General features: G+C 39.2%; 1 protein-coding gene across 1 annotated transcript in view; it reads right to left on the bottom strand.

The window, feature by feature from the left end:
- Positions 1 to 1,763: 1,763 nt before the first annotated feature.
- The window catches only part of ELMOD2 (ELMO domain containing 2), a 10,793-nt gene continuing 743 nt past the window's right edge, over positions 1,764 to 11,813 (bottom strand). Inside the window, exons 2-8 of the mRNA XM_005427773.2 lie at positions 10,716 to 10,744; positions 10,015 to 10,109; positions 9,345 to 9,474; positions 8,390 to 8,523; positions 7,750 to 7,818; positions 6,555 to 6,688; positions 1,764 to 6,195 (exon numbers count right to left, since the gene is read on the bottom strand). Coding sequence (XP_005427830.1) covers positions 6,038 to 6,195; positions 6,555 to 6,688; positions 7,750 to 7,818; positions 8,390 to 8,523; positions 9,345 to 9,474; positions 10,015 to 10,109; positions 10,716 to 10,744 — 749 coding nt within the window. The 3' untranslated portion in view covers positions 1,764 to 6,037. The remainder of the gene's footprint in view (positions 6,196 to 6,554; positions 6,689 to 7,749; positions 7,819 to 8,389; positions 8,524 to 9,344; positions 9,475 to 10,014; positions 10,110 to 10,715; positions 10,745 to 11,813) is intronic.

Below are 11,813 nucleotides of genomic sequence, written 5' to 3'. Positions count from 1 at the left end.
ATCTGGAAGATAGCCTTGTGTCAAGTGCTTTGTCCTTCAAGCTGCAATTGTGACTCTTAACATAATGGTTCAAGTCCAGGCAGCCACCAAGCCCCAGGCACCCACTCTCTCCCTCCCCCAGCAGTGGGATCAGAGGGTGAACTGGAAGGGTAAAAGCCTGAAAACTCATGAATTGAGATAAAGACAGTTTAACAGGGAAAGAAAAAGCCACACACACAGGCAAAGCAAAACGAGGAATTAATTCCTTGCTTTCCTATGGGCAGGCAGCTGTTCAGCCATCTCCAGGAGAGCAGGGCCCCATCACATGTGAAGACAAACACCATCACTCCAATGTGCCCCCTTTCCCCCTTCTTCTCCTCCTTATATACTAAGCATGGTGTCAGATGCTCTGGAATATTCCTTTGGTCAGCTGGGATCGCCTGTCTGGGCTGGGTCTCCTCCCTCCCTCCCAGGCACCCTCAGCTTCCTCACCAGTGTGGCAGCACAAGAAGCAGAAAAGGCCTTGGCTCTGTGTGAGCCCTGCTCAGCAATAACAAAAACATCTCTGTGTTATCAACCCTGTGTTCAGCACAAATCCAAACCGCAGCTCCATAGCAGCCTCTGGGAAGAAAATTAAATCTACCCCAACCAAAACAATTTAAAATGCTGATTTATTCAATAGCAAAGCCAGAAATTGGCCTGACAGCAAATAATAACAAAAATATGGCAGTGAACATTACACTGGAAAATGGTCAATAATAGAAAATTGCACCATGTGCTGATAGCAGCAGCATTGCTGTGCAAGTGTGGCTTAGAGCTGGGAATACAAGCTGTGAAATACAGCTTAGTCTTAACAGCAGTGCAAGATGTTCCTGATAAATGGCAGCAGATATCTCATAAGTATGTCACTTCAGAAGACAATATTTGGTTCTTCTCTTTCCTGTGGTACTCAATATCTCAGTTTCAATTTCCTGAATAGCTGCTTGCTTGTCCTATTTTCTAAAAGAACACATTTGCATAACTGATCAATCTGACATTTGGAGCTTGGAGGACTGGGATGCTCCTGTAGGGGCAAGGCCTGTTCTGTGCTTCTGCAGAAATAAAAAATCACCACGGGTGAGATCTTGCAGCTCTCATGGAATGGCACTTCAGTACATTAACAGAAGCATTTGTTCTTCAGAATTCAGGAGGAGAAATAAAGGTTGCCTGAGAGATACAAATAAACTAAAAAAACCCAAGCAAATTATTTAACATAGCTTGTAGAAGGCATGCCAGAAGATACAGAGTGAAAAAAACCCAATAAACCAGCAACACCTGAGGGTTTCTATCTCCAGAGTTGTTCAGCTTTTAAATTTTGTTCATCCCGAGCAAAAATGCTCAGATTTTGAGTTGCCTCTGAGAGTTAACTTCCAGGTCCTTCAAATAAAGTCATTGTTGTGGGGTTTTTGGGGGGGGTTGGGTTTGGTAGGGGCTTTTTTATGTTGTGGATTTGTTTTAAATTTATTTTTTTTTTAAGCTTGAGACAGAGCTTCTTTTCAAGTGGAGATTTTAAAAGCAACTGAAATGAAGCAGTAATAAACCTCTCCCACTTGCAGCAGAGTACAGCAGCCCATCTGCGAAACAGGATCGAGCACCAAGGACCTCTTAGCAAGCTGGAGGCAAGTTATATGGATGGGGGGGAAGAAAAAACTAGGATAAAGCTTTCACTCATATCCCAGTGCAGGTGCATGGAACTGAAAATTGTTACATTTTCTAGCAGGCCAAAGACACGACTGTTGACAATATTTTGGACTAACCCGTTCTTTATTTGCTACCATTGTAAACATCTCTATTACACAGACATCACAGTACACATTATTGCTTTTCTACTGTGGTAAACAGGAATTCCTACTAGTATGCAGCTGTCTAAGCACAGTGTCATAAGAAGAAAGTGCCCACAAGTTGTCTTGGGCTGGGTTGTTAATTCCCTAGAGAAAGACAGGATCTAGAATGGCACAAGAAACAGCAGTCTGAAGATGGGTGACCATGGTACTACAGCAACACAAACAAGCATGACGGGGGAAACCACAGGCTACGTCTTCACCACACATCACTAGCACTATTGTCAAGGATGCTGATTGCTCAACTCCCACCTAACTAAACACAAACTTTTTCATCGTAATTCCTTAAAAAAGGCTGTTATTTCTTTCGTGAGATTTTATTTAAACTAGGACGGAAAATCCGGAAAACCAACTGAGCTCTGTGTGTGTTTAAGTTTTGTTGCATTTTTCAAAGATTGCTTTTTGTTTTGTTTGATGTTGCATTTTTGTTTTGTTTTTCAAAGACTGAAAGTCTGAAACTATTCACCTGGGGTGGTTAAATTGGCCCCTTTTACTATTGCCCTTTAGGACAAAATGCCCTATTTTTTATGTGGCTGTATCAGCTGACTGAAGCACAGCCAGTTGGAAAAGATTGTTTCTTTCCTCCTATGTAACACTGTCTTCACATGGCTTTCCAATCAGGTTTGTTACCTCTAAAACAGTATGTTTACTTAGTGACAGACTCGATTTTACATTTGCTTGTAGTAAAGTTCTGCTTATCTCTTATCTGATTAATTTGTTTATAGAGCGGCACCGTGTTTCAAGCATACACTGAACAACAAAAGTGAAGGTAGTTTGTTAAACACTTGCTACAGGAACAACAACAAATTTTAAAAACCACCTTTTCTCCAGTTTTAATTTTTTTTTTTACTACTATTGCATAAAAGCTTTCACATAGTGAATGTTTTAAAGAGGCAGCAAGTTAGAAAACTAACAGCACTTGCAAGTTCTAATAAGATCATCTGTATTTAAAACATGATGGTTAATAAATAATAATTTACTGAATTTTTAAGACTCTTAGAATAACCTGTGAGCAACAAATTCTGACGTTCAAGATAATACCAACTTGCAGAAAAGTGTCCTACCTCCATTTCCAGTCTTCCATAACCTTAGGATTGTCACGTTACAACAGAACTAGCATAAAATACCACTGACTAGTAAAGCCTTGTTCTTGCCTTCTCTAAACACAATTTGACCTATTTCAATACATTTTCTAGCTACCACCATAATACAGCTAACCTACCAGGGGTGCAAACAGGGACAGCCAGTATTAGTCTACATATAGTGAGTGACTCCTAGACAGAATTACTGGGCTAGCTGATCATACAAATCCACATGCAAATCCTACCTGTCTCCTGGGGAGATGCACTGGAGCCTAAGATAAACCTTCACCTTCATTACTACCTGCCAACTAATGCATTCCCTTATGTCTCACTCACCTGATGATGGTTGGGTTTACTGCCACACTTTACTTCCCAGATCACCCATTGATTTAAGAAGGAAAAAAACTAGCAAGGATGCATTTCATTAAAAGCTTGAACTACATTTAACACTGAAGCATCTCAGGTGTGTGATGGGAACCCTGAGACTCTATGGTTGGGCTTTAGAAGCCTCAGCAATATCTAAATGTCAGTCTCCCGGTGAACAAGGAGCCCAGTGAAAGTTTCAGTGCTGGGAAGACAAGGCTGTAGATGAATTTTGCAACTGTAGGAAAAAATAGAACAAAAAGCTTGCAGATGTAGCTCAGGGGAGCCTTTAGAGATGGCTCAAACGATTTTGTAACTAGCAGGCAGGCAGAAGATGAAAACAAATAGCATCTCCTTTGCTGCTGCTGCCAAACATAATTGGGATCACTTCTGGAATTCAAAGTCTGTTGTGTTTTGCCTGCAAAGGAGATCTACAAGCAGGAGAGAAAGTTACTAATGCAGACAAACTCGACAGAAGACAGGGCTAGAAAGTAACCACCTGGGCCACTCTGCACTTCCTTCCTTGGATTTTTGGTGTGTCCAGGGTCTGCAAAGCTCAGAGAAACAGAGCTGCAGCACAGGGGCTGAATCCCAGAATGCTCTCCACAGGACCTCAGCTCTTCATTGGCAAGTATTCCAGGATCCACACCCAGGGCAGCAGCAAAAGAACTGCGCCTCCCATTGTCAGTTTGCATCTAATCTGGTCAGCTCAGCTGTTCAGTTCACAAGCCAGGGCAAACCATAAATCCTCTCCCTGTGTACATCCTCACAGTGCTGGTGTTGTTGGTTTTGGGGTTTTTTTACATTGGTAGAACAGCATCAACCCAGCAGAGGTGAGACTGAACCCTGCCCCACCCTGAACACATTCAACTTGTCTGACTCTCGTCTGTACCTCAGGCTCCATAAAAAGACAAGAGAGCTGTGTTAGCCCATAGCCATGCCCTGTGAGCCCTGACCAGGAGCTTCCCCACAAGCAGGAGAGGCCTGCATTCAAGGGACTGAGAGCACAAGGGCGGATGCAGTGCAACAAGTCACTACTCACACAACACAGACCCACAGAACTGCTGGGGTGGGAAGGCACCTCTGGGGATCACCCAGCCCAATCCCTTGCCTAAAGCAGGGCCCCTCAAAGGAGGCTGCTCAGGGCTGTGTCCAGCTGGGCTTTGATGATCTCCAAGAAATGCAGTATTACATATCATATTTCATACTTGTGTAGTGTAATAACACTCACTACAAACAGGGCGTTGTCTTTTCTTTTTTTTTCCCTCATGCTTCCATTCATTGTGTTCAATGCTTATATTCTTCAGGAATCTCTTCTGGAGTAGTCACTGACTAGAAATTAACTAGTTTACCTGAGATGATTAAAAAAAATACATGAAAGCTTGTATCAACATACAGATTTTGTGCCACTGTGAACCATTTAGGTATAAGGTGAAAAAATCTTTCTCAAATTACTCAAGTTTCTAAGGCTGTGATCTAGTTAGAAGACTCAAAGTAAAAAGCAGATTGAAAACAGCAGAAGGCACTTATTTAATAGAAGGTCTTAGAAAACAAAGTGATGGTCATACCAAATCCATTTAAAGTTGCTCTGAGCAATAATTAGTCACAATACAGACATGAAGGTCTATCTATTAGATTGTCTGAGGAGGGCAAGACTAAGGAACACATCAAAGCTGCATCCCTTCCATGGAAAATATGTATTTTTTAGACTTGTACTCAGATGTGAATTTATTTTTACAAAACAAGGATTGCAGCTGCAATAAAGGGGTTTTCTTCATTTATAAAAGGGCTAAAGTAGATCTGTTGTACCTCCCACTAAGAATACCCCCTTAGCTGCTAAAAGAAAGGGCTGACAACAGATTCTGAGTCAATCATTCTCATCATTTGAAGTCAGATTAGAAAGAATCAAAAGTTTTTACAATAGGAATACTTTTAAAAGAGTAGCTTTAGCCTGAGGATCTTATCCTCATGCTGATGACACGGGGTTCTTTTTGTTTGTTTGAAAACTAAACTTCTTTCAAGCATAGGAATTGGCTGGTACAAATCCATAGATAAATTTCCTTTTCCAGAAGTAATTTCTAGTAAGTACTAGAATACAAGTAAGTACAATATGCTGATGGATGAAGCCTCTTTTCCAAAATTACACACAAACAATACATCTCCTTTGAGGACCTCTTAATTACAAAGAAATTTAACATTGCTGAGTGAATGATTGATGACATATAAAGGAACAAGAACACAAAAAATCTAAAACCACAATAATTCCAACTAAAAGCTGAACCTCAACCATTACGTTAGAAGGTTGGAATTTAAATTCAAATTTGAAAAGCACAACTTAAACTGTCTTTTAAAAGACCACTAACAGTCAAACCCATTCATAGAAAATATGATGCAGCATAAGTATCTGCTTCACGTTTCTGCACCAAGAAGTATAAAAGAAAATGTAAAAGTAAGCAATCCAGAAGTTCTTGAGATTTGTGGGCTGTTTTTTGTGCTGGTTTGTTGGTTGGGTTTTGTTTCCTTTTCAAAAAGCTGCCCTTTGGAGAATAGCATAAAAATACCTGTAAACAGAGGATGATTGTCCAAGCTTCCCTAACTGAATTTTGCTAATTTTCTTTTTTTTAATGTAAAAAAAAAAGTTCTATTGTTAGACAGTTTTTGGTGAAACACACAAAATTTCCATCCAAATGCATGACTCAATTTTTAATACAGAACCTCATATACTGAGAGGAATTAAGGTTTCTTTGTATCTGGTAAGGTCAGTAGCACATTGTGATCCAGTAGAAGTCCCTTAATTTTTTCATGGAATTTCTCTCTGTACTGGTTGAAGTGCATAATGCTTTCTGGTTCCTCTTCAAACCAGAACTTGTCAAACTCATAAACTAGATAACCTGTGAAGAAAATAAAATACAGCCAGTCCTAGAGTGCTCCTTTAGACTCTCTTCAACCCCCTAAAACAAGGACTGTCCCATCCTGATCTACAGCAAGCTTCTGGATGCTTTAATAATAAATAAAAAAATAAATCTGCAAACTGTGTTTTCAGACAGGAATACCTAAAATATAGAAAGCCACAGAAATTATCCTTCAATGTACATTTCTGCAGCACAATGTTTAGGCAACTGGTGCATTTCCAATACAGAAGACAAACAGCTTGCTCTGGCTAATGAGAAAAGAGTGGAAATGCACTCCAAGGGGCCCAAACTCTATGTTGTGGCCAACCCTGAGTGCTAGAGCAGCTACAGATACTTACAGTAAAACTGATGGAAGTGCTCCATCTGTGGCAGCCCAGAGACCATGTTGTAGAGATGGCCCTTCAAAGCACCATTCTTGAGCAAGCTGTATGCCATCTCTGTCAGATTGATCCCAACTATGGCATAGGAGTATCTGCAACACAAGTCATGGGTCTACATTATGGATTGGAAGACTTAAAAGGTTCCCTGGCACACTCTGCTCTAGGATAGCTCTGACAGTCCAAGATTTTCCTGTACTACTTGTGAAAGTTACTGTAATATTGAGATGGCAAAGCTAATCAACTGACTCCAACTCATTCATTTGAAATCCTTAGATCTGCTGGAATATTAAAAATTGGATGTGAAAAACATTGGTAAAGCAGTGTAAATGGAATGTCTATTTCAACCTGTTGCTCAGGCTGAAAGAATCTGGTTTTCCGTTGCATGGTATAAAAAGTATTATAACAGAAATTCTTAAACAACAAGTGTTTGTAGAAGAAGAAACAGTAAGAAATAATTAATTTCTACCAATTATATACTTACGTAATTGAGCAAAAAGTCTCACATAACCTGTTCATGACAGAGTTGCACAGGGTAATGTTATTTACAATCAAAGTCATGAAGGGCTCCTGGTTTTTGGTAGGTTATCAAGTTAACAACGAGCTAGACAGATCAGATTATTATATCTGACTGGTTTGAGAGCATATTTCTCTGTAAAAACAGCTAAATGCTTAAATATGCAAAGTTTTTGAAAACAGATTTCAACAAACAAACCACCTGTTTGTAAATACTTATTACACAGCAGAAACCTAGAGGGGAAAAAAGGACCTTAAGAGGTAATCTAAACTGTCCCAACACAGGATCAGTAAGAAGGTGAAAAACAAGTATGAATTTCTAAATATAATCTAAGTCTGCTATAAATAAAACTAACTACAATGTTAAAGGCATTTACTATGTTAAATAAAGATGATATTTTGCAACATTTTTGCCCCAACAAATCTATTCTGGGAAAAAAGAAAAAGCTGCACTTAGTTCCCAGCTAGAAATTGCTTTCTTTATTTGGTTTCTCACACCTTTCTATTTTGACCCTTTTTTTCATTCTTTAATGGAAAAAGCCCACATGTATTTTCCTCTTTACCTTCTGGACACATGTTTAACAGTCTTCATTTAAGTTCTCACATAGAAGCAGCCAGAAAAAATTCTAGAGTGACTTACCCCAGCTTTGGGTGGTTTGACCGAGAAAGGATCTGACGAGCTTCATTGGTGTAATGCTTACTAAAATACCTGGCGGTGTAAAATATTATTTTAAATTCTTTGAAAAAAAAAATACTGTGTTCATGTCAACACTAAAATCTGTACCTTTAAACTAAAGGTGAAAATTAGCTTTTAACTGGAAAATGGCACAAAATTAATACCAGTGTAAAGGCAGCAAAATAAACTATATTCAGTGTGAACTAATACTGTAAAAAAAATATCATTGTGATCTGAACATCAAATATGAAGTTCAACCTAGTCCAAAAAGTTAGCTTAGCAAAGGTATGTAAAATTGTCTATTTTTCATTACAGTAGGAATTTTTACATTCAGGAATTTTTAAAGCTTTTGACAAGTTAGGTACAACCTACCGACTCTATCATAAGGCAACAACAAAATAAGGTGTCTTGGGCAAATTTCTGTCCCTTCCCTCACTTCTTACCCAAGCACATCACATGTTTACAACGTGCAGCCACTAGAAATGTTGAACATAATACTTTCTATTTGCTTCTTCTCAGTTTTTATTAGAAATAGCATTAATGAGAGAAAGGACAGATACTGAAAATTAGTTACAAAAAGAATGAAATCCTTCTTTCCACTTACACCAGATTCACCAAGCCCAGCAGCCCCATTCCTCTGAAGTCTGTTTTAGGATCATCGCCTTGGAAGCCGATGTCACACCACTGTTTGCTGATTCTGGCCTTCAGATTCTCGTGAGGCATCAGCAAATGCCAGAGCTGCACAAACAGACCTCCATGTTATGCTGCTCAAGCATTCCAAGCCACATGAATTCAGAACACTTGCCGCTGACACTAGAAACCATTCACCAGGTATTGAACAGGGCACAATCTGCATGCTGCATTTTTCTGTTAGTGGCAATCTGGGGTCTGCTACAAGGGCTCACTTCAGCAGTTATGGAAGTTATTACATTCAAGATTAAGTGTGGTATTTTCCCTTCACAGACAAAGATGCTGTACGAATACCAAAGAAACAAAGACTTGTTTCACTACAGAAATTAATTTATGCATCATTTTGTAATAGGACAGCTATAAACTGAACTAGAAATTCTCAATGAATACTCATTTAATATGGCAGTGCTGGGGCTTCCATAGCAAGCTGAGACAATTATGAAGTTTTATCTTCCAGCATCAGACTTTCTTCCTTGATATTGACTGGGATGCAGTAATAAGAAAAAATTAGTGTCTTTTTCATTTAGTAATTAGTGGTTTACAAAGTTAGACATGTGCATAAGGTTATAAATCTTTTTAGTAGTGATTCTTCAGTAATGCTTCACAAACTAATTTTTCTACATATATATTGTTATGTCTGATTTCACACAAAATAACTCCACTGCAGGTAACTCTAGTTTTTTCTTTGAGGTTTTGTTTTAATGTGTCATTTCTGCAGTTTGCAGTTCTGCTTTGCAGTTTGTAAGTGGAAAAGAGCTTTAAATAGGCCAGCTGGTAAGAATGCTACCAATAAGCTCTTTCAAGGCATTGGACTTGGAGGGGGGGGAAAAACCAAACAAACAGCACATGTATTTTAAAAGTTATTTCACCTCAATTAACTGTTCCTCGTGTTCTTCATTTTCTGAATCATATGGGACCTTCCTTAGGTTCTCCACATCCAAATACAATTTTTTATAACCTGATATCTGTAGCAAGGATATACGCAAATTTGTCTTAAACCTGAAACAATGACAAAACACCACAGAGGAGATTTAAACAGGCCTACTCAGCCATAAAAAGCTAAAATCTGTCATGGCACAAAACTCCATACATCATCCTGACCACTGCACCTTCACCCACCCCCAAACTTTTGGTAAGTCTTTTGTGCAAAAAAAAAAAAAAAACCAAAAAAAAGAAGAAATGTTGATTATTCCCTGTCACTCACTAATTACTTATGCAGACGAATGCAAACATTAATCAGGCATCACTATATTCTCTCAAATATATCTAAGGAATTATACAGTTCTTGTAATCAACTTTTGCAATGATCATACTAGTTAGAAATATGGAGTAACAGAAGGGACTTGCAAAACAGACACACAGTAATGCCAAATCCACACGAATCAAACTTTGCAATTTATTTTCTAGAACTGATGAGAACATAACCACACTTCATTTTCAGATTTCATTCTGAATACTTGCGTTGAATATAAACATTGCCTCAGGTTAGGCAGCTGGAAGAACATGGAAACGAGCACAGAGAAAGGTCTCCAAACACACCTTGTGTCCTTCTGTCCAATCTTCTTTTCTTTCATTACATCTCTGACACACTTCTCCACTTCAGCTTCTTCAACGTGTACAGCATTTCTTAAAACCTAGGAGGTTAACACAGCAAAGGAATTCATGAGGAATGAAGACATTACCCACTTTATTATTATTGCTCAGCTTCTCTGTACCTGTTGTGTGCATTCTTTGCTGTAAGAGGAACAGGGTCAGTTTAAGGCAATTGCTTACAATGCACTGGCTCAAACTGCCTATAAAACATCTGCAATAATTACATGAGAGCATGACTTGTACTTTGTCAGGCTGTGAACAACAATGTTTACATAGGAGCTGCATAAAGAATAAATACAAAGCTGGAGAGTTGCTTGGTCTAGGTTCTTGTTTGCTTTCAGCTGCTGAATTATGTTCTTCCTAACCCAACTGGAACAAGTACAGCCAAGAAAATGTTTCAGAATTAGAAGACAAGTAGCTAACAAAGCTGAGATTTCACTGAAACAAATGTTTGAAGGGCCATGGGATTATTTTTGAGAAGCCTTAAATAAACCCAGCACACAGAACACAAAATTCCAAGTTCTCTTCTCTCTGCCCTTTACTCACCTTCAGTTTGCCCCTCTCAAAAAGTGAATGCATGTGTTATTTTTCTGGGATCTGTCTCTGAAAACAGGCATTATTACACTTTCATCTCTAGTATCTCTTACCTTATTTTTTGATGATTCCAGTGAATGTTCTGCAATATGGAAAAAAGCAGATTTCACCGTTAAACTGAACTGTTTTAAATAATTGTCAATAAGTGTTCTTGCAGTATATAAGTCTTATAAAATTCTGCATCCCTTTTATACATGTAATAAAAAATTAATCAACCTTAAAATGAACCGTTTATCAGGTAGAGAATGTCTTAATTTACACAGATTTTTTTTTATAACTCTTCAGTACAACGCTGAAAGTAGATTTGGATTTTTTAAAGCATCAATTACATGTACAAAACAAACAAATTTGAAAAGGTATCAGGAGAGAAACATGTCAATTGATATCTTCCTGTTTTATGTTTATTACTGAAGAGTAAGAAAGCACAGTCACTTCTGCAATTTATTGTAAAACCACAAAAATGTTCAGCAGTTTCTTAAATTGCTATTTTTGATCAAAATTCTGCATCAAGCACAATTGTAAGTTAAATCACTCTTCCTCAACTCCAAAAAAATCCACTTATGTCTATACAATGTCAATTTTTTGAGTAAAGGAAGGTAAGAACATGTACACAAAGTGATGGGAAGACTCTAGTGAAGTACGATTTCTGATTCACTTTTTGACGACACTGGAATTTCCTCGGCAAGGAGACAAAGAAGCCAGCTCTGGCATTGATTCAGGATTCTCACAGGCTGGCTGGGATGAAAGGAGGAGTGCCAATGCAATTCTGGGGCCGCACACCAGGTACGGTGTGAAAGCAGGGGGCTCAGGGAACCTGACCGCTCCCTACAGCCCCTGGAAAGGAGCCTGGGCACAAGGGGGGTCCATCCCTTCTCCCGGGTGACGGGAAACGTCCTCAGGTTGTGCCAGGGGAGGTTTGGGTCGGACATGAGGGCAAATGCCACCACCGAAAGGGCTGTCAAGCACTGAACAGGCTGCCCAGGGCAGTAGTTCAGTCACCGCCATTCCCGGAGAGATTTAAAGGATGCGTGCATGTGGCACCGGGAGACACGGGTTAACGCTGGGTTTGGCCGTGCCGGGCTAATGGCCGGAATGGATGATCACGGAGGTCTTTTCCAGGCGAAACGACGCTGTGGCTGCCGCCGCACACG

This window comes from Geospiza fortis, unplaced genomic scaffold, assembly GCF_000277835.1.
Source record: "Geospiza fortis unplaced genomic scaffold, GeoFor_1.0 scaffold35, whole genome shotgun sequence".
Lineage (NCBI taxonomy): Eukaryota > Metazoa > Chordata > Aves > Passeriformes > Thraupidae > Geospiza > Geospiza fortis.
This window is presented reverse-complemented; position numbering and strand designations above follow the sequence as displayed.